Source organism: Grus americana, chromosome 1, assembly GCF_028858705.1.
Source record: "Grus americana isolate bGruAme1 chromosome 1, bGruAme1.mat, whole genome shotgun sequence".
Taxonomy (NCBI): domain Eukaryota; kingdom Metazoa; phylum Chordata; class Aves; order Gruiformes; family Gruidae; genus Grus; species Grus americana.
The window spans coordinates 67,647,809-67,670,628 of record NC_072852.1 but is presented as its reverse complement, the minus strand read 5'-3'; the positions used below and the strand labels follow the sequence as shown (position 1 = coordinate 67,670,628).

Sequence of the window (22,820 nt, the reverse complement as noted above, 5' to 3'; positions counted from 1 at the left end):
CTTACAATAAGAAAACCAATTAAAGTACTAAGTCTATTCTAGTGAATAACCTCTGTATCATTCCTTGGGTACAACTCTGCCTCTTCAGGGCAGTCCTAACTTCAACTTACTTGAAGGGGCTGTTGGAGAAAATCACTCTGACTTGGCAGTTTCTGTTCTTTTGAAGCTGTAAAAAAATGTGTTAAGCAACATTTACTTTTAAATGCAAACATTACATATAGTTTAGTGTGCAGTTCTACTTTTTGAAAACATTTTGTGTATGAAGATGCATAGTATTTTTAGCATACACACTATATTTAGATATCTATAATTAGACAGCATCAGTAAACTATACCCAATTGAAAACTTCAGTTTCTTTTTTGTAAAAGGACAGGTACTCAATGATAAAAATACTTCTACCACATAGAGATACCCACTTTCCAGATTAAAAACCAATTAAATATTTAATAAACTGGGTAATTGTGATTTACAGCTCAGAGCCACCCAAACAGTTTTAACATGGCCCATTGTGGAATGTTCCAGTTTAAGCACAGCTAGATAACTACTCTATCCTGAGCTCATTCACAGTTTGTGGTGTATATACACCACATCTAGACGAGTTTGTTACACAGATACAGCATGTCAATTCTGCAGCTTGTTTTAGATGCACATGCCAGACAGTGATTACACAAGCATTCCATTTCCAGGCAGATGCACCAACTTAAGCCACCTCCAGCAACAAATAAGCAGGTAAGTGGCTTGAGCTGCCTTTTTTTAATCAGACATTGATATTCTTTATAATTAGACAAGCTGTCTTCACCATGCCCACTTATCTACAGCCCAAGCAAACCCTATTAGTGCTTGCAAAAGCTGACACAGAATTTACACTTACGATATTACCTACCTACAGGACTACTTGCTGGAGTAACTGAAGGTGGTTGGGATGAACCAATGGCACTTGGTGAAGCTTTATCAAAATCCAGAATGGACTCCTTTTGAAAAGAGATTGTTTAGGAGAAAAAATTGAACTCTAGATACAAATGAAACACTCATCTGACAAGTTGCTGTTAGTTAATTAGAGCTACATTAATTCATTCAGTGCAAACACACATTGTCAGCACTGTTTTCCCTAACTCAGTAGGAATTGGAGCTTTGTGCTACAACAGCAGAGAAAAACATACTTGCATGAAGTTGTAAGTCCCTTGTATCTGAGTCATCAGATCCTGAAGTTTTTCCCTTCTCAATACTGGATCTTTTGGAAGAGTAGAAGTAGAGCAAAATTCAGCAGCTGGCTGATGTACAGGTTTAGGCACCTAATAAGGAGAAAAGATATTAAATCTGGAAGCAGACAAGCTGCCTTATCCAATATAATTCCAGAGCAACCTATAGGTCAGACACCATGATCCAAGGAATTCTGTGCTGTTATTAATATTTCCTGAATCAAGCTTTCACTTCATTAAAAAAAATCAGCTTTATTGTTGTCACAACTAGTTAAGCCACAGAACTAATTCACTTCATTCAGTTTTACAATCAAATGTACAGAAGACAATAAGCTGCCTGCATTTAGTGTAAAATTAGGCACCTCCATCTAATGAAACCCACATATTGAAGTTGAAGGCCAGAATAAACTTCAAAATCAAAGCTGCATCACTCAAGGTTTCAAACATACTTCCTCTCAGTAGAGCCCACGCCAATAAGTACAGATCTTACTAGGATGGCATTTCCAGATGTTCTGAATAAACTGTACATAAGAGATACACTGCAAACAGGTTACTCAAGATTAGACCAAAGTGGTCCCATTAACAAGCCAGATACTCTCAATGCACATGGCTCCTGCAGAAAGTATTACACTAAACTTTTCAGTTTGGCATGAAAATACACCTGTGTTCCCACATGGAAGCCTAACTTTACAGCTAAATAAGGACTTCTGCAGGGCCTTATTACTCCTTGATTCAGATGGTCCCTTAACAGTTCAACACAACTAATTTTCACTTCAAAAGAGGGAAACATTATATCCAAGAATAGGCAAGTCTAAGGTATCAGCAAAATCATGATAGTAGACTCCTTCAATAGCAGAAGCCCAGTTATTTACAGAACAATAACAGACTGTCTAGAAGTCTAAGATGTCTTTTGAAAGCAGCTTGGGAAGAGGTATGCTTGTTATAAGTATTTTAAACCCACAATTTTTAGTGATTCTCTAAAGCTTTGCTGTTCTTATGTTTGTCTGTGCAGCTAGAGGGAGGCAAATCTGGAGACATTAAGCAGTTGCATTATTTCAACTGGCCCAAATGTTGAGACACAGGAACATGTGAAAGCCTTTACTTTCCTACAGTACAAACATTTGTCTTTCTAATAGGAGATTACTCTTTCAATACACAGTATAGTGGTACAGTTGAGTATTTGTATGAAGTCATTAGAAGACTATATGGCTGAAGGGTATGTGTCATGACATTTAATTGTCACATTAAGTTCAAAACAAATTGATGAAATGCTCTTTGTCCAGTTTTAGGACAACAAGCCCAAATACACTCTCGCATTTCCACTTCAACAGTTATCTGAAACAAATCACTAGCATCTACAGAAATTCCAGTAGCATGCACAGGGAAGAAACTTGCAGGGTTTAGCATAATCCATGTACATACAGCACATCAACTCTGGAGGACTCAAGAGTCATGGCCCACACAACAGTTACTTGTTGAGCTGTGAGAAGTTTTACTTTATACTACTCTATCTTAACTAGAATTTCTGATGCACAAGCACTACCTTTAACTACTGACTATGCAGGTTTATATTGTGTATAGTTTCCAATAATGAACAGATCCTTAACAGCTTTAGTTCCTAAGTGCAGGACAACAGATACAGTTGAATAAAGTTAATCTCAGTTTTAGTTAAATCTCATAGTTAATTATAGATTAAGTTACTAGGAATCTGAATCTTCCTGTCCATCACTACTAGCCCTTACTACAAGCAAACTTAATCTTAAAACACTTGCTGTCATGGTAAATTCATTATGGGTCAAACTGATTAGTGCTTCTGTTAGCCTCTTCCTCCTCACCACAGTTTACTAAGACACAAGTACATTACCAAGCTAGGTCTGTATGTTGGCAAATGGGCAACAGAAGCTTTTCACCTTTAAGTCACCTAACCAGGTCAAGTCTGGCAGTGCCTAAAGCTATGAAGATCATCTACTAGCTACATAAGACTTGTGCATTAAACACAAACAAGTAAAAACAGCCCCAAGAGCATGGAAACAGAAGAGACTGCAGGGTTTTGCTTGTGGTTGCAAAGATGATACAGTCTTCTGTATGCTTTTACAGCTTGTTAGTCTTCATCTCCTTCCCCAGGTCATACTCTGTGCATTATGCTGGTAGTATTCTTTACTTCAACTAAAACAGCAAGCATACAGGGTTACGTATATGTTATTAAGGCTTTAAGCCAGGATTGAAACATTGAGACTCTCCATTCTGTAGAAGTTTTCTAGTTCCTGCATATATATTAACATAGACCAGCCAGAAGTAGCTACGGTGATATTACCTCATATTGACTTGCTGTTTTGCTGGTACTTAGGTGCTCGAAACTGGAATATTTAAATGCAATACAGAGCATATATCAAAAAGCATCACAAAGTTAAGTACTTCAGGGTGTTATGCCTTTATAAAAAGAGATGCTTTGAAAAAGAGTAGGTACTTGACATCCTTATGATGGTTTGAAACCAAGTTTTCTTTCTAGCCTACAGTTAGATGCTGCTTCTGGAAGTCACTACAAGCTGGTAGCAGATTTGAGTATGAGGTGAGCTGGGCTAACAAATTATTGAACTTACACATGCTGAGATCACTTAACACTAGTGGTTCAAGCAACATTCAGGTTAGTTTTACACAGTGCTGGTAAGTTCAGGGTCTAATTTGTCATGATAATTTTCTGAAACTTAACCGCAGCACTACTTATGCATTCAGCAAAAACCTGTTTCAACATATATCCAGAGAACTGACTAAAAATGAAGTTAAAAAACTGAGAATTTGTTTTAGGACCTGTTAGACCATTGCAAGTAAACAAATGTAAAGGCACACAGACTTCAGAATTTTACTAGTCAAAATGCCAATATACTAGGTACTCCTGTTAAAGCTTGATTTTTTTTTTTTAGAGACTGTTACATCTACTCATACATAACAGTACTCTAACATACATGTCAACCACCTCATATACTAGTAAAACTCCATCCTATGATACAGGTCCTCAATTCCTCTTTAGGTTTCTAGCTGTGGAGTACTAAATGAGCTGGAACAGTGCTACCTAAGCTGTAATCACAGTGATCACCAGCTGTGCCATGTAGATGCACAATTAACATTTGCTTTCTACTCAGAGCAGCATTCACAGCAGGTATGAATTAAATGGTGCTGGATGACAGCAAAAGCCAAACTGTTTTGCTTTCACATCGCAGGCCACAAATTCAGCTCTAATGAGGTTTGCTGGTCCACAGGTTGCACAAACAGAGTAACAGTTTAACAGGCCTGCACATCACCTCACTGCTACCACCGTAGGCTCAACTTCTTAGGTATTGCACTTTATAGTACATTAAGTTAATAAGCATATTTTAAGATCTCAAAATCAAGCAGTTTAAAGATGTCTCGGAGCTCTAACAGTTATTTCAGGGAGTAAAGGGTAAATGCAGCTCCGGAAAGCAGTAGTAGTGGCATAGGCCTTTTATCTACCATGCCTATGGTAGATAGATCCTGTACAAGGTCATTTATAGGTTCTCACTGAGGGTGAGGTCGATCCAGCTATAGCACTGTCCTGCCAAAACCAGGACAAGCACTGCATTGCCTCTTCTTTCTTCACATAAGCAAAGGCAAGACAAGTTTTAAAATATGTTTTTAATTGCTCTTTATATGCACCTCAAGTCAAATTAAGATTTTTTTTTTTTAAAAAGTGGTTATGGAAACAAGGTAGGTTGACAGTACTTTATTATTTACTCATTCAATATACTTTTGATATTAGGATTTGTCAATAGCTACTAAGCGAAAATATAGCCAGCTGGTGTTTCACTATGGTCTGCTATGTAAATCAAGGTTTGAATACTTTAAAAACATGGTTTACTTAATTCAGCAACCCAGCATTAATTTGGCTGACTTGCACACCTGTGCATTACTATGAAGATTTCTAGGCAGTTTGCAAGTTTCTCCAACTGACTAGAGACCCTCCTTTTTCCTTACTGCATCAAAGTTTTGTCCACCATTGAAGCCATCCATCTCCCCCTTCTATACAAAAATAAGAGTCCCATCTCATTAGAAAGCATCCTGCATTTAAGCTTTCAGTTAATCTGAGCCAGAAATTCCAAGGCATCTTAAAGTGCTTGAAACTATTCCAATATATGATAGTTTCAGTTACAGTAATACTACATATAGTTGGGTGCAAAACACCTACTTGTGCTCAGAGCTACTTAGCGTGAGGCGACCAGGTTTTGTAGCTGTACCACCACCAGTGGACACAAGATTCTACTCAGCTTAAGTGTAAAGATGAATCAAGCTGAAACACCTTAATCCCATTTTGTTACCAAGTGGTCCATGTTACCTACTCTTTTAATTTCATGTTCAACCTTCTGTTTGCGCTCCCGCTTCTAGGCACAAAAATTTTTCAGTTATGCCAAGTTTACTGACAAGATTTAAGCTTAATCATTTGCTATGAGTAATATGGAATTAATTGATTTCTGCTTTCTTGCAGAAACAACATAGTAGTGCTAACATTGTGTACAAAAGAATTGCTCAATTCCCCATATTTTCTTTCTGAAGTCTAACTAAATTAAACACTGTTCTTAATGACATAACTGAACTCTGCTTTGCCTATCATCTTACCTATTTTCACAGTATCAGAATTGTTACTATCCAAGCACAGGTGAGAAAAGATAATATAACCAGAGGCTAGCAGCCTGCTCAGCTGTAAGCCCTGCAATAACTTTCATTTTACATTTCTAAAACAAACTATGCTATTGTGAGACTCTCCAGAACAGCAGTATGACTTATGCATTCATCTGGAAATACATATTTAAGCCCCTGTACAGTTTGTATTGCTTGATCTAGATGTTAAATCTCTCTTGAATCAGCAGCTATTTTAATCAAAAGCCTAAAAAATTACTGAAGTGCTATTTGCATGCAGCCACAGACAAAGTATTTGATCCCTGGATGAGTCATACCTGCTTTGTACTGATAACAGTGGACAGAGCCAATAGCTGGGGATGAACTAAGTTAATTCTTCTGTCTTATGCATAAAGCAGTTATTCAAGGCTCAAACATAGCAATACTGCATTGATGTAAGAAGCAAAGCAGATCATCTTGCTATTCATATATAATGTTTAATTGCCAGAATTATTTCCCCCAAGAAAGAATGAAATCGGAGTCTAAATATAGGCCTACAAAATGCACCTTATAAAGCCTCTGCCAATAGGTAGCTTTAGTCCAATAAACTAGTGTGAAAAAGCTTATGACAGGTAATACTACATATGCCAACTCACTTCTTTGGGTTCCATATCAAACTTCTTTGGCCCCATCTGCTCCTTTGGCCCAACACTTGCAGCTCCCCAGGACTTCGGAGGGTTCTGTAACTGCTGTGATGACACTTGCTGCTGCCTGTCAGCTTTTTCCCAAGCCTCTCGAGTCTCCTGCTTCTTTTGTTCTGGCTCCTCCCTAACATGTGCAGCCCAAGCCTTCACAGGCTCCTGCTTCTTTTGCTCTGGCTCTTCCCTAACAGGCATTTCCCATGATTTCACAGGCTCTGGCTTCTTTTGTTCTGGTTGCTCCCTAGTTTGGGTTACCCAAGGTTTTGGAGATTCCTGCTTTTGTTCTGGTTCTTCCTTAACCTTGGTTACCCAAGGTTTTGGGGGCTCCTGCTTTTTCTGTTCCTGCTCTTCCCTAGCTTTTGCTACCCATGGCTTAGGCGATTCCTGTTTCTTCTGGTCCTGCTCTTCCCTACCCTTTGCTACCCAATGCTTGGGGGACTCCTGCTCCTCTCGGACACGTGCTACCCAGGCCTTTGGAGCTTCTTGCTTCTTCTGTTCTTCCTCCTCAACACGGGTCTCCCAGGGCTTTGCAGACTCACGCTTCTGTTCCTCCTCTTTAACACGAGCTTCCCAAGGCTTTGGAGAATCTGGTCTTTTTGGTTCTTGCTGCCTAACACGAGCTTCCCAAGGCTTCAAAGTCTCTTGTTTCTGCTCTTCAATATCAACAAGCATTTCCCAGGACTTTGGAGGGTCTTGCTTTCTAGCACACTCAGGTTCCCAAGATTTGGGCTCTTCTGGCTTCTTCTTGACAGAGTATTCTGCTTCAGGCAAATAACGCCTGTTGAGAAACTATATAGACCAAAGAAACTTAATGGCTCCCAAGAAAACATTTTGCTACTACAGTTCAGGTCAGTTAAGTTAGGTCACCCAGCTACTGAAAATTTCTGACTAAAAGCAGAACCTAGACAGTTTAAGCACTAGCCATAGAAGCTATGTAGACAGCCATGGCTTTATCCTACAACACTGCAGACTAGCTGTGCTTGGCGTGCCACAGAAGCACAAAACAGTCCTGAACAGCACAACTGACACATACTTGAGCTGAGTGAATCTATTGCCCTTATCCTCAATGCTAACTGATGTTCCTAGGCAGTGACAATATCAAGTTCAGTTGTGATTTTTATAAAGGCAGCTCTCCTCCTAAGCATCTAAAATGCTCTGTGGTATTATATTAGGAGACATTCTGCTAAGCATAGGAGCACCATCTCCCCCAAAATCTTTGAGCCAATAACCAAGCATATCCCTCATTCTTAGAGTTTAAGTACTAAAAAGTCACCAGATTCTCAGATTTAGTACCACTGGGCTTCAACAACTCCAGGCTGCGTTTACTATCAGGAAGTTTGAGAGTTCAAAGATGTCCTGAAGTTACCACTGCCATATGCAGGAAGTAAATATACAAAGTAAAGAATGTACCAGGCTCATTGTCTGAGATTTTTTCTGACAAGTCAGCAGAAAAGCTTTAGAGTCAGGTAATAGCATTACAAGTAGGTTACAAAAACTTGTTCTAGAGTACACCCTCTAGTGGGATACCTGGGAAATAGGGATTCAGCATTTTAAGAACCAGTATTTCCACTTACAAAAGGACACCCCTCCTCCCCATCTTTTGAACCAAGTCTAATGGTTTTTATACTGTTGCCAGTTGAAGCTCAAGTACTTAATTCAGGAGTCTGAGGGCTGTTGAAAGAGGTGTGCACACAGGTCTGTCTTGGAATTCTTACTTTTCTGACAAACCAGAGCAAGACCTACATCATTCTCAACCTCACCAGTATCAAGCCTACTGCAATAAGCTTAGCTTCTAGAGACAGCTTTAGTAGATGCGTATTTTCTCTAATCCATAGTACACAAAAGATCAGTGTGTTTCCACTCTAAAGGTTGATGCTTTGGTTTATTCAGGAAAGTGCCAGAGCATTAAAGTACTATACTGCTTCATGTAATGCTGCCCCATTTATCCCAAAATACCCAAGAGAAGCTGTAACTTTAGGGTTAGAAATAGAAATGCAACCAAGTCTTTAATGCTTCCTACATAAAGGAACACCTTAGTTGCTGTTCAGACTCCCTTTTTAAGTAAAGAAGGGCTGTAGAAGTGCAGTTATGTCTCTGATAAATCACAATACTAAAAGGAAAGCAATTAGCAGTATCTTACCTCCTGTGGTTGTATTTCAGACTTCATAAGCTCCATAATGGATTCTAGAGAAAGGATGTTAATTTGTTTCAACTGATCAAATGCAGAAAGGCAGACCAAACAGTAGCAAGTCTTTAATTCTGTTTAAGTAGTAGTACCAATTGCTAAGCCAGATATTCTGAAAGCTCAGCTTGTCATTTAACATACTATTTTTAGACAAGCTTTTATTTTCTGATTCAGTTTTACATTTGCAGAAGTCTAGTTAAGCAAGAAACATTTTGTAGCATCCATAATTTGATTATTGTTAATATGTAACATTCCCTACACCAAACAATTCTCACATCTTCAACATGGAGACTTGCTCAGAAGGCATAAACATCCTATTACTATAAATTAGATTTTTCTACAATATTAGCCAGACTAAGGCTGTAAGCCTTTGCAGGTTCCATTTTAGTTACTACATTGCAAGTAAGCTACAGCACAGGATTAGATTTAGCATCAAGCTACGCAAAGTCAATGCTCAGTTAAAGCTTATCTCAACATTAAGATACATAGATTGAACCCTGTAATATTCCACCTGGTTCTTTGACAGACTCTCCTTTTGACATCTGCCTTGCTCTCTCAGATTTTCTATTTACTTCTTCTTCCAATTCTTTTACTGGCACAGTGGTGCGAGGAGTTGGAATACTTTCAAAGTAGCCAGAGTCTAGAAGTTTGGATAACAGGTCCTTCATGTGTTTATCTGAAGAGTAAAAAATCCATGAAGTTAAGATGTGAAAATTTGAAATTAAAGGTATTCAAATTACAGATTACTCCTTGCCTCCTCCCTCAATATAAATTGCAACTTCTCCAACTCACACATCTTACCAAGTTATAGCAATAAAATGTCTTAGTAAAGGAAATATTTGTTAAACTGCTTTACATATTACAACTGAAAACATCTCTGCTATCCAGTGGTAAGACTGCAGCTTGTGTTTCAATGCACACAAGGTAAACACTGAGCCACCTGGTCTCCCACATGCTTAGAAAGGGATTTGTTTACCATCTATAAGCTAGCCAGCATTGATACTAAAAACAGTTGTGCAGACTGCAGCATAGGTAAAGCTAACCAAAGTCACTATGGGGCTGCCCTGCAAGACCCACTTCCCAGTGATAGGATGTTAAGTCTCAGAAGGAAAACTTAACTGCAAAAACAAGCAGGGAGGGAAAAAGCAAGAGACTGTTCCAGACTGAACTTAGTCCTCTGAAGTTCTGCAAAAGAGTCAAAGCTGACATGGTTGAAGAAAAACATAACTCTCTACTCTGAGAAGCACTGTCCAGTTTCCTCCTTCATGCAAAAAAGGAGACAGCAGCTTAGAGTGTAAGACCTCAGAAGCAGTAGTGATAATAGAAATTGTTTCAGAGGAGCTAGAGACAGGGCAGCCTTGAAAACCGGAAGAATATTCAATGAAAGATCACTTCTACCAGTGACAACCATATAAACAAGAGGAGTAGCTAAAATTTAATATGGATATAAAAAATTGTCTTTCAAGGCAATAAACACTAATAAGAAGTCATAACAGCTTTATGTGAAGTTTTGCTTGCACACAAAAGGATGCAAGACTAACACTAAAGGGATATAGATACTGACAAAAAATAGTCACAAGAGTTGTTTAGATGATAGCCAAAAAGCTACAAGAGTTTGGAGTCCAAGATAACTAGGCAACTATCAATTCATGTCAACAGATACAAGGCTAAAGTTACCAGCCAGTAGCAATACAAGGCCAGCTTGCACTTTGTCCAGAACCATATGAGAAGAGTTAACACTTAGTTGTCAGTTCAGCTATCTGAATGTTGAAATTACATAGGGTACATTAGCACTCTGGTCTAACAGTTTCAATAACATTGTCAATGACAAATGAAAGATTACTGCCACACAGCCATTACAAGTTTGGAGCAGACAAGACAAGCAAGGTCTGTTTGCAGTAGGAAAGACACTACAACTCAAGTAAGTAGTTTCCTCATAAGCAAGTTCTAAATAGGAATACAGAATGCATATGTTGGCTTACAACCCCGTTTTTTTGAAACTAAGGCACAGATGGAAGAAAAATATCTAGAGTTTGACAGATTTTGGTGTGCTCAGAAAGTAAGGACACTTGTAACAGGTCAAAGGAAAACCGTGCTGTGCATTACAGATCACAGCAAGTTCCATTAATGACTATCCTTCCCTTGTGTTGTATCCTTTACTGTAGTCAGACAACAGGTATGAACCTGGAATTCCTAGAAGAGGAAAGAATTTTCAGTGCTGTGGGACCTTCAGCCTGGGGCCAATGGAGCTTTCTAATATACATCAGTATACTCAACTAAGTATTTAACAGCTGGGAACAGTGTTCCAGTCAACCTATTTGCACATAACTATGCAAAAAGCTTCCCACTGCTGGTTCTGCAAGTTATTGATGCATCAGCCTTTGAATTACTATCATCATTATTCCTCAAAAAGGTGCTAGTACATTGGTAGAAGAGTAAGTTTTTTTACCTGGAAGAAGGAAGCATGCTGTATTGTTTTTGATCTATACTTAAAAACCAGAACTTAACACAAACAGCAGTTCATCTTTGGATAACTGAGTTACACACAGCACTTGAAAATGCTTAATTTAATGGCCTTCCATGTATATTCACTGGTTTTAAGATGTTTAAATAGCACACAAATTTCAGACCTTATTTCTCTAAGACACTCACATGTTGTTCCAACCACAGGTTTCTCACTTCCTTCTAAAAGGTCCCAGAAGTAGAGAGATGATTGTTCCATCTGGTCTTCAACACTAGAACAAATGACAGTTTTACCAGGTAGAATCATAGCCAAGATCAAGTGTTGCAGTATCCCAACACCCCTCCTTTTTAAGAGGCTGACCAATGTTTAACCTTCTAAATGAAGGCTGTATCCAAAGAGTGAATCCTAAGCCCATGATCAACTACTGAAAGTGATTCATCTGTATCTGTACATGATTTAATCTAGCAAAGACAAGGTCTTTTCTGGTAATTAAGACAGATTAGAGAGCCTAGCACTATCCCACAAGACTATATGGCTGGCCTTCACTCCAAGCCAGGATTCCTAGACAGGGAAGCAATCGCTGTTTCATCAGCTGATCACCTTGTTTATTGGATGCACACATGCAGGGGCAACCACCAACAGCTCCTGCCACTCTGCTAGTTATTGAGAAACTTGGACATAGGTCCATGATCCACCTCACACCCTCCAGACAATGGATTGTTGAAGTCCACCATGATGAAATTTAGTATCCCAAAGGAAAGGATTGTACTTCTTGTAGAAGCATAATACAATGAGAATAAGCTAGAAATAAAGTTATTCCACTGAGATGAGACTTATTGTGTGGCTTTTTATAACTAGCTGTTCTTTATATGTTAACTTAAGAGCAAAGATTAGGCAAGTTTAGCACATGACAAGTGATTACAAGCTTCAGGAACTTAGGTAATTTTGAATATGGAAATAATCTTAGCCATAGTGTTTCAACTTACCACCTAATAACTGCTTTTTCCATATTTAAATACAATTCTTAGTATACTATCTTAGGCTGTCATGCTAAACGAGCATCATCGCACAAGCATGATGCTAAGTTAATACTGACATACATTACATCTGTTGACAACCTATTACCTTAAAATGTATGACATATCAAAACCTTCAAATTTTTAAAAACTACTTTGAAGGTAATAGCAAGAGAGCCTCAGGACTACCACCTTACACTCCTCTGGAATAAAAAAGCACATCTGGATCATCATGTGAATGGAATATGGAACAGTTCTCCTGTGTTTACTGCACTTTTTTCATTTCATGAACAGTGAGACCTCAGGGAAGCAGCACACCACCAAGCTCCCTGCTTATAATGGTATGGGACTCTCCCCTCTCAACCTCACAGGGAGACGTAAGGTGGCAGGGCTTCTGTGTAGCTTGCACAAATGAGGCTGTAATTACTGCAGCTTTCCTTTGACGCTCAGTGAGGTAAATCTGCTACTTTCCTCATCTCAGACTAAAGTAAGTGTACTGAATAGAATTTTAATTAGTGTCCCAAAACATAATATTTCAAGACATGGCAGTGTCAAACAGAGGACATCTACTGTAATGAATGAAGCATACCAATTAGACAAAAAATCTTGAACTTACCTCAAGTTCTCATTTCTTTCTGGACATGTCAGTTTTGCAAATCTTATGAGGTAGTCTAGTTCTTTAGAAGGCAAATATATTGCACCGTTCACACCACCTTTGAAATCTTTCTGAACATGCTCTTGAGTGAAGTTCTGCAGCACATACTGGACTTGGAGTATTGTACGCAGTTTTTTCTTCTCTGCTTCAAGCTTCAGTAGACTCTCTCTTCGCTGAGCCTTCCTCTGTGCTTTCAGCAGCTATTTTAATACATGAATTCCACATTTAAACACAATGGTTTAGTAACAGGGTTCTAGGATAAAACACATCAAGTTCCAGTACTGATCATCCTACATTGATCAAAACAGATATTAATTTTGGTTAGATAACAGAAGCTCCTAATTCTCTCTTCAGATACCCAAGATCTTTCAAGCTCCTCCTCTGGAACAGCTCCCCATTTACCTACTAGTTCTCTACACATCTAGCTTATAGTCAAACTAGATACTGGTAGCTTCACTTGTGATATGCTTTTATGATATTTAGATCCTGATTATGCCTGCTAGTTGCTTTAATATAACAGCTTTCATAGTTGAACATAATGAATTGATAGAATTGATACCAATGCACAAATCTAAGTCTAGCTGACCTTTAACATTTATCATATGAAGTTAGTAATGCAGAAGTTGCCTCAAATTTCTCCTAGCAAGACAAATGCCTCTTCACTTTTGAATATTCCAAGTTAAATGATACAGCAGAATCCTACAGTTACTCTTATTTCTGTTGGCAGAAGACTTAAGCACTCAAAATAAGCAACAAAAGTCACGGAACAATCCCCATGCATTTGAGAAGAACTTTCTCATCATGTACCAATTATGCAGCAGAAGCTATCCAAGTAACTGCAGAATCCGAAATGCCTCAATATGGGGTATCTTAAGTTTCTTTGCAAGATGTATGAAAATTTAGTTTTCTGGAATGCCCTGGAAAGAACGTAAGGATGCTGTTGCCAGAACAGCCCCAAGTGTTCCAGTAATGGGTATTGGCTGTAGAATCCATATTAGTAGAAGTAGAGCCAAGGAAAAAACACCGTGTTAGCCTTTAAATATAGCATAAGTTCAAGATCAAACATGAACTGGTAGAAGTTAATGCTGGGTTACTAAAAACACCTACAGAAAGAGATACACTGGGTCACAATCCTTCATTTCTGAGGATGCAACATGAAGCAATCCAAGTTTTGTCATTCAGCACAGTAGTTTCCATGTTCAACATACAATGACTGAGGGAACCCAAAGCAGCAACACTGCAGAAAAGGCTCTTAAATTTCTGCTCACATAGTGCTTTGAGAGATTTACTGCACTACCTAGAATTACTACATATACAAGAAAATCCTCTCTAGCAAAATTGTTTGGGTCTCAGTCAACACTGAGACAAGTCATTTTACCAGTCCTTCAGTATTCTCTAAGCAGCAGAGAAATAGTGCCAGAGCAGTGACTAATCATGTTTAGCATCCCAAGCATTACCTTGGATCAGATCTTTTCATAAGGATAGTGTTTACATGAGCCAAGAGACCAGTTTCTCCAAAGATAAAACACTTGCTTACATAAAATAATGTATGTAGCACTTTAAACCCTGAATAAAGACCCAAATAAAGCAGTAAATCTGTGACTTGCCATAATTAGAAACAACTACAGCAGAATAAGTGGCAAACTCCACAAGCTTCAATAAAATTTTAGTGAGAGCTGTACTTCTCACTGAAAACAAAGCAATTTAGCCCCAGCACTTTCCCTCACTGGAAACATCAAAACATTCAGTTTGGAAGGGATCTCAGGATGTCATCTAGCCCAGCCTCCAGAACAAAGGATACACCAAATCAAGACCAGATGCCTTAGAGCTTTGTGCTGTCAGGCCTTGAAAAGATCCAAGGACAGATTTTACTACTTCTCTAGGCAGCCCACTCTAGTTCTCAGTTATCCTCAGAGTGACCATTTTCCCCCTACCTATTGGGAAACTACTGTTTCAATTTATGATCATTCCTTCTCCTACCACATCTCAGAGAAAAGCCTGGCTCCATCCTTTCAGTAATCTTTGTTATTTAAAGGTTAATATTACATCTCTTGCTGAGCCTTCACTCTACCAGGCCCAAAGCCCAGTTCTTCCAGGTTCTCCTCACAGGTCTCATGCTCCAGCCCCTGCCACTCAGATGCCCACCACTGGACACACTGAAGTTTACCTATAGCCTTTGTGTATCAAGTGACCAGAACTAGATACAACTGGTTAACAAGTACCAAATAATCAGTTCTCCTTAATCTACTGGTCCTCAGTCTAAGGTTGCCAGTCTGCAACTGTGCAGGGGATGAGCCTACCTCAGGAACAAGCTACCAGCAAGATGGTTAAGAGTTTCAAACCTAAGTAAACTGGAGTAAATCTCAAACATGGCTGAGTTCCAATGACTCAATTTACTTAAGCACAAGTTCTTACAGGGGTACACAGTGAATAACAATATCGTGGAGGTCAGTGGCACACAAAATTGTCAACATTTACTCTGCTCTACTCACTACTCCAGACAGTTTAAGCACGTTGTTCCCCCAAGTTCCAAGACAGAAACTTCCTAGTATTCTGCATATTGGCATATAAGCTTAGCCATTAGAAGAGTAGCACAAACTTTGCAGCTACCTCCTGAAAATATAGGGAAGAGCATTTTATACTTACATCTTGGCTAAGTCCTGAAAAAGTCTTCTGAAGTTCCTTGGCAAATTCCAAGTTGTGTACTACTTCATCATATTTCTCCACTGCCTCCTACAAAGGAATAGATAAAAATGTATTTTTTATGTTTAAGACCACTGGTTGCATCCCAATCCCCTTGTACTTAAATTCACATTGAGAACTAGTCATTTACTGCATAATTTTCTGGAATTGTAACTGCTTTAAAGATGCTATGTCTGTAACTGGTACAGTTAGTTTAGCTGTGAATATCATTTACCCATGACTGTCTGAGAAGTACAAAGCCAGCTCACATCATCACACAGATATCCTACAAGTTTGCCTGTATCAGACTTCTCAGGCAACATCTTGTGCAATACTTTGTATACCAATGTTGAAACAGGAAAGCCTGGATACCAGTTATTTAATTTTTCCTTTTGTTCCCATAGGTCTCCGCAATTAGAGGTAAACAGCTACTTAAAATCAGATACTGATATGAAAGCCTGGAAGGAACATAGGACACAGACAAGTTCAGCACAGATCTTTTAGCCTGATGCTTAGCTGAATGCCTTTACAGTACAGATTTCAGAAAGAAAACAATATAGAAGGCAAGTCATACTTTCAGAAAAGTCTTTCAAATCTAGTTTCCACAAATAAAGTAGTGTTCCTGTCTCCACTAATGGCTTCAACCAATATTTTACTAGCCAGTCTTCAAAAAGACTGCTTCAAGTAGATTCATAAAAATAGGGTACATCAAAATGCAATTAATTTTCCCACACTAAGGAGTCAGTTTATAACTCTCCTTGACAGCTCTGAAGAGAGCAGAATGCTGTAGTTAGACATGCTGCCCATATCATCACACCACAAGACATACCTAGGAAGTAACAAGTTAAGTTTAATTTCAGTTGTTTATGTACATTTTACACTCAGCTTGGTTTATGCTCATGACATGGTATCAGAAGTTTTTCTAGAATGGGCCCATCAGTCTAATATAGAGCTCTTTCAAAGTAGTGTTAGTGTTAAGTGTTTCATCAGTGCCATGACAAAAACTTAATCAAAATTGTTTTGGCTGGAAGAGACCCTTAAGATCAAGTCCAACCATTAACCTAGCACTGCAAAGTCCAACCACTAAACTATGTCTGTAAGTGCCACATCTATACATCTTTTAAATACCTCCAGGGATGGTGACTCAACCACTTCCCTGGGCAGCCTGTTCCAGAGCTTGACAACCCTTTTGGTTAAGAAATTTTTCCTAATCTACTGTCCCAATAAGATCTGGGACATGTGCAAATTCCATGTGTGTTCCTAAGCAACTGAAAAACAAGTTACAAAACAAGACAAAAAAAAGCAGATTATATTTAATACCTATGATCCAAATCCAGAAGGCTCTTGCCCACCTGAGATTAAGTTTAGAGGAATTAAAAAAGAGCATCATCCTACTTCAAACCATCAGATTTAGTTTGTTTACTTCTGCACTTGAGATGGCAAGAGGCTACAGATTTTGTAGTTAAATGCTAAATGATCATTTACTCCAATAGATCTACCCTGCTTTTAAGTAGCAAGTTATCATTTCCCCTCTTACCCCATTTATCTAGTTCTCATTTACAAATGATTCAGAGAATCAGAAATAGTATTTGTGTTCTCATACTGCTGCACTGTGATAAAGCTAAGTCTATGAAGTATTTTTCCAACTGGTTCATTAGCAGGATCAGTACTACCACTGAAGAGTCAGTGCCCTTTATCTCACAATTGTTCTTTAGCATGCGTGAAGTACATTTTAAAAATGTGACTTCTAGATGACTACAGCAGTAAACCCTTTGGATTGTGTGACATGGTGCTCAGACATGCTTAAGAATCAATGGCTTTCACTTATAGAAATCTAGTTTCAGTTCTAGAATCCATTCTATCCAAGACAGAAAAGAGCTAGAACCACTGTTTTAACATCAGGCAAGTTTAACTCCACAAAGTGGATCCCATTTGTTGAGTAGTGATCTTGCATCCTAGCATTCTAAACTCCAGCAGCCTTAGGTACAAAACAGACATATTGTTCTAACAGCACTTGCAAGTGTTGGCAACTCCCAGCTATCTAATGGCAGCACTAGAAGGACAGGGGAGTATTCCCAAGTAACTCACAGCTACACTCTTGTGTTAGGGAAGCCTTCAGATCTCATCCAAGTTAGACCAGCATCTTCCTTTCTACCAACAGGGACTGTTTGTCAGTAATACTTTAACAGCTACTTGCTACCAACAGCACTGTGCAGCCAAGAGGCAATTTCAGGTAACATCTCATCATGGTTTAACCCAGCAGGCAGCTAGAACAATCACACAGCCATTCACTCACTCCCCATCATCCCAGTGGGATGGGGGAAAGAATCAGAAAAAAGGTAAAACTCATGGGTTGAGGTAAAGATAGTTTAATAGGACAGAAAAATCAGAGAATATGACTAATAATAGAATATATAAAACAAGTGATGCATAGCACAATTGCTGACCACCCACAGACTACCACTGCCCAGATAGTTCCTGAGCTGTGGTCCCAGTCCCCGACAAGCCTCCCCCCAGTTATATATCAAGCATGACATCATATGGTACAGAATATCCCTTTGCCAATTTGGGTCAGCTGTCTTGGCCATGTCCCCTCCCAGACTGTTGGGCACCCCCAGCCTCCTCACTGGTGGGGCAGTACGAGAAGCTGAAAAGTCCTTGACTTGGTGTAAACACTGCCTAGTAACAACTAAAACATCAGTGTGTTATCAACATTATTCTCATCCTAAGTCCAAAACATAGCACTATACTCACTGCTAGGAAGAAAATTAACTCTATCCCAGTCAAAACAGGACACAGCTGTTAATGAAGAAGTCATGAGGATTAATTAGCTACCTTAGAAGTCTTGAAGCTTGGCTTCTAACACTGCAATGCCCTATAGATAAGCTGCATACAGACACCTCATCAAGAAATAAAGGTGCAGGAGCACTGAAGCTGAAAGTCTACAGAGCAAAGATAAACAAGGACCTTCTATTACTTCAGTACAAAACATGAAGGTTAAAGTAGGAGACAAAGCTTGTGGGCTCACCATTCAGCTTAATTACCAATAATGCGTCCATTTGGTTTCATGAATAATACCATTGCAAGCCTGCAGGCATTACTTCTGCAAAACTACACCACCATCTCCTTCAGCAACCTATCCCTTCTGACATGTTTGAAGGTTTTGAGGCCACCCCCTCCTGCATAAAGCAAACTTACCAACTGGTCTTGATTGAGGGCTTCTCCCTTCTTCAGGCGATCTTTGTAGTCTTCTAGTTTGAGCTGTAGGAAAATCCAAAGTACAATTTTTATATTGATTTCTGTCATATGTAGAGTATGGGGTGCAAATGAAGTTACATATTCTCCCTGTATTTCAAGTCATCCACGTATTACAACAGCATAGGAATTTTACTACTTCCTCTCATTTTCAGGAGAAAGAAACATGGAAAGTTTTTTATGCCATTGATTTGGCAATCTCAGTCTCCAGGACTGCCTGCTTCCCTTTTCCATCTTTGATCTTTCATTTCTTACTTGCTACCTTTATTTCATTTAATAAATACTAATGCATTGACAGTAGATCTTTAAGGGACTCCAAACACATCCAGTGCCCTTATTTTAAATTAGGCTTTTTTTTAGCTTTTCCAAGTCAATGCTGGAATTTAGTTATCTTATCCTTGAATAATCCTACTTAATTTTCCAGATTATGTCTTTCAAAATCTGGCTTCATGTATGTCATCAGGATTCTACAGCACTATTTCCTAAGAAAGTGGACCAATGTCTTTAGGGAAGAAATAGGATTTCTAATATACTGAAACAGTTTTTAAGCTGATTAAACTATACAAACTATTAGGTATTACAAGCTCCTTTATACACACAGGGAAAAGAAAGGGGAGTTCACTGCCATGAAGTTGAATATTTCATTTGTATATCTAGTCACACAGGGTTTTACTGACGCAGTCCCTATCAAAGCCTAGGACTAGGAACACTTTCTACTCATTCTAGTAAGTCACACTTTCATTTGCTGGTGATACCATATTATCATTCATATGAAAAAATCGAAGATACTTGAGAAATTAAAAAATAAGCTTCCTTGGTCAGAATTAGAATACAGCACCAAGTTGGTTAATCACACAAGGAAAACATGCTTATCTGACATTAATCAAAATTACAGCATGATGCATGACATGAGACAGCAGTAATACTGCATCTCCTGCAGGAGGATCAAGTCCCCTAGCCACATGGCCAGAAGTCTGATCTACTCCCTTCCCTCTCTTCATCCTAAGACATAACACAAAGCTTTTCAGACATTTAGAAAAGCACAACATACTCGTACAATTGCTTTACTTGTAATTCTGATCCAGTGCCATAAGCATCATCATCATTATTTCTATTATCTTACAGAAAATATCATTTTTCCCCAATTAAAAACCATGCACATAGCCTTCAGTCACCTGCCAATCAACTGAAAAGTCTTAGAATGCAAAAGCCTGACCAGCTATAGCCACAATTTTTCAGGTGTATCAGCATCTCAGTTCTTATTAACACTATTCTGTTCCCCCCCCACCCCAGAAAACCACAGTTCAAACAAAGAACAGGCTTTGGAGGCTTTCTGTATAAAAGCTTTCTAGTGAATAACATTTGACTATTTAAAATATAGAAGTCAAAGATCTACGCAAAGTGAAGGGCAATACATATTTAATATAATTTGACATTTCCATGAGTCAGAGGAAACACTGTTCTAATTTCCAGTTTTACATACATCTCTACATCCTAGTATTAGATGCATGTAATCAATAGAAGAAATACGAAGATTCCTGCAAGACTGAACCATCTCCAAATCAGTTTCAAGTTAGACCGAATCAGTTCGGAACTATTAGAGAAGCATCCCAGTTTTGATCAACATTCAATTACTTTTGCTAACTATTGGACATGTACTGTAAAGCCAGCAGCTGAGAGCAGGTTTATAGTTAGCTGCATTCCTGATTCTCTAAAACAATAATGTTATGCTCACACAGCATCAAATGCAAGTAGCCCATTTCAGAACAGTAAGAGTAAAGAACACCATTCTTCACAATACAGGAGGTATAAATGATAACAAAAAATCACTAGCAAATCCATGTTTAGGTCCTTTCACAGGTTATTTTAATCCATGATTACTCTCTGTGCTATTATAAAATAAGCAATGAGTTTTTACAATTAGCCATTTAGCTACATGCCATACCAAAAAAAAAAAAGAAGTTACCTTCTTTTTCTCAATGTTCCTGATCTTGTGTTTGAGGCAGATAAGCCCATTATCGATGTAAGTCTCATATGCCTGGGAAGGAGAGGCTGCCGAGTTCAGCGCAGACTGCAGGGGGCTGGAGGGAGGTTGGCTCTCCCCAGAAGGGTTCACCTGCTGCTTGGCCGCCTTCATGCTCTTATCCTCCCCCTCCTTTGACCGGCCTGAAGGTGATGATGGGCGACGGAAAGGGGCTTGGGAAAGCTGCACCATTGAAATGGATGGAGCTGCAAAGAGACTCTTTTTATTTAGTTCTTTCTCGACCCCCCCCTCCCCCCTTAAGTTACATCTTTTCTTATCACACATTCAGAACACGTAGCCACAAAATTGAGCCTCAGTAAGAATTCATCACAATCTTTCACTCTTCTCCCTCCCCCTTTCAAAATATCTGTAGCAGGAATTTCAAAGCAAGGCAAACTTTGTATTGTTCAAGTCTCCCCACCCATCCAGACACCAGAAATCCTTTACATAGGCAGAATCAGACAGCACAGGGGATGATTCCAGAAACCCAATATAGTGCCCATATGAAAACTAGGCGGGTTTCCTGCACACATCACCCACAGGGAAAAAACTGCAAGCAAGCAACTGCAAATCACGCTGCCAGCCTTGCATCCAGCCTGCAGCCTGAATGAAGATTTAGAAGTGGCACGCCTGAATGTAGAGCCTCTCTTCTTCTCACCTCCCATTAAATCAGTTTTACCCCTTCATGACCTTTGCAGCAATCAACCAAATATTTAAACTAAAAAAATTTCAACTGAAAAAGTGAAGACAAAGAATTGCTTAATAAAGCAAACAGCACACTCCGTTACAACAGCATTATTCTTCATGAGGAATTGGTTTCTGCCTACACCCATCCAAAAGACGCACTTGTGCCATGGCAAGACACCAGCTTTGATGGGAGGGGCTGGGCTTTAACCTTGAACAGAGAATTTCTGTAAGAGATGCTCCACCACCCTCATCTTCAACTACTTACACCCGCTCCTGGAAAGCAATGACACCACATTTCTGTCTCCCTGCCCGCCGGGAAGGCCTGCGGCACATCACCCCAGCGGGCACAACCCGCCCACGGCGAAGGGAGGTGAGGGGCCGGGGAGGAGAAAACCTGCATTTCCCCGGGACCCCCGCTCAGCCCCTGCCACGGCCCCCGCCGGCGGGCAGGGAGGTGCCTCCGCACCCCACCGGCCTCGATGCCCGCCGAGGGGGGAGCCCGGGGTCAGCCCCTCACGCCGCCCTTGCCAGGGACGGCACGCCTCGCCGCCACGGCGGAGGAGAAGGGAAAGGAGAGCAGCGGCGGGCTCCTTCCTGCCGGCGTCGCCGTCCCGGGGATTCTCCTTCTCATTCTCCTTCACCGCCGCTTCCTGCGCCTGCTCGCGCTGTCGCTCGCGCTGCGGCGGCGGCCGCCACCAGGCTGCAGAAGTCCGCGGCCGGCCCCGCACCGCCTCGCTCCCGCCTCCCCGCTCACCTCGGTGCCCGCACACGCTCAGGCCCGCCCCGCCGCCCGCCCCCCGCCTGATATAGCGGCGGCGGAAGGCCGGGGCGGGGCGGGGGCGGGGCTCATGGCGGAGGTCCCGGCGTGCCTCCCAATCGCCGGCGCCGTCTCACTTGCCCGTCTGCCTTCCCGCTCTGCGCCGCCGCGCCTCACGTGACGCGGGGAGGGTGGGGACCGTTACTCGTTGGCGTGTGCGAGGGGGCGGGGCGTCTCCCTGTGAAGGTCAGGGTGCCCCCCACACCCCCTCCCGGGAGCCGCCCTTGCATCGGGGGTCTCTGGGTTCAGGGGCTGAGGCGTCAAACTGCGGGGTGAGACCCGGCGCTCCTCCGGAGCGTTGTGCAGACGAGGGACCCGAGCGATGGGCCTGGCGGGAGGTGGGGAACAGGGCGTCCTGGGAGAGTACGGCCTGCCACCTTCTTGGTGGGCAAGGGATGTGTGGCGTGACGTGGCACTGTGCCTTGCTCTGTCCCTAAGGGAGAGGTTTGCACAGGTCCTGCTATCATCCGCTGTCTAGTCACATCTATCACAGTGGTCTCTTAAAAT

General features: G+C 40.5%; 1 protein-coding gene across 6 annotated transcripts in view; it reads right to left on the bottom strand.

Annotated features, from left to right (window-relative positions):
- The window catches only part of CAPRIN2 (caprin family member 2), a 40,140-nt gene extending 17,882 nt beyond the window's left edge, over nucleotides 1–22,258 (bottom strand). For 4 of the 6 annotated variants that reach the window (XM_054812833.1, XM_054812829.1, XM_054812830.1 and 1 more), the window contains exons 1-11: nucleotides 20,753–22,232; nucleotides 18,730–18,792; nucleotides 15,496–15,582; nucleotides 12,811–13,049; nucleotides 11,367–11,449; nucleotides 9,226–9,390; nucleotides 8,670–8,713; nucleotides 6,485–7,318; nucleotides 1,161–1,292; nucleotides 884–971; nucleotides 111–166 (exon numbers count right to left, since the gene is read on the bottom strand). In XM_054812833.1, the coding sequence (XP_054668808.1) occupies nucleotides 111–166; nucleotides 884–971; nucleotides 1,161–1,292; nucleotides 6,485–7,318; nucleotides 8,670–8,713; nucleotides 9,226–9,390; nucleotides 11,367–11,449; nucleotides 12,811–13,049; nucleotides 15,496–15,582; nucleotides 18,730–18,792; nucleotides 20,753–21,094 (2,133 nt within the window). In that variant the 5' untranslated portion in view covers nucleotides 21,095–22,232. The other 2 variants (XM_054812831.1, XM_054812834.1) reach the window with 2 other exon arrangements.
- Between the last annotated feature and the right edge of the window lie 562 nt (nucleotides 22,259–22,820).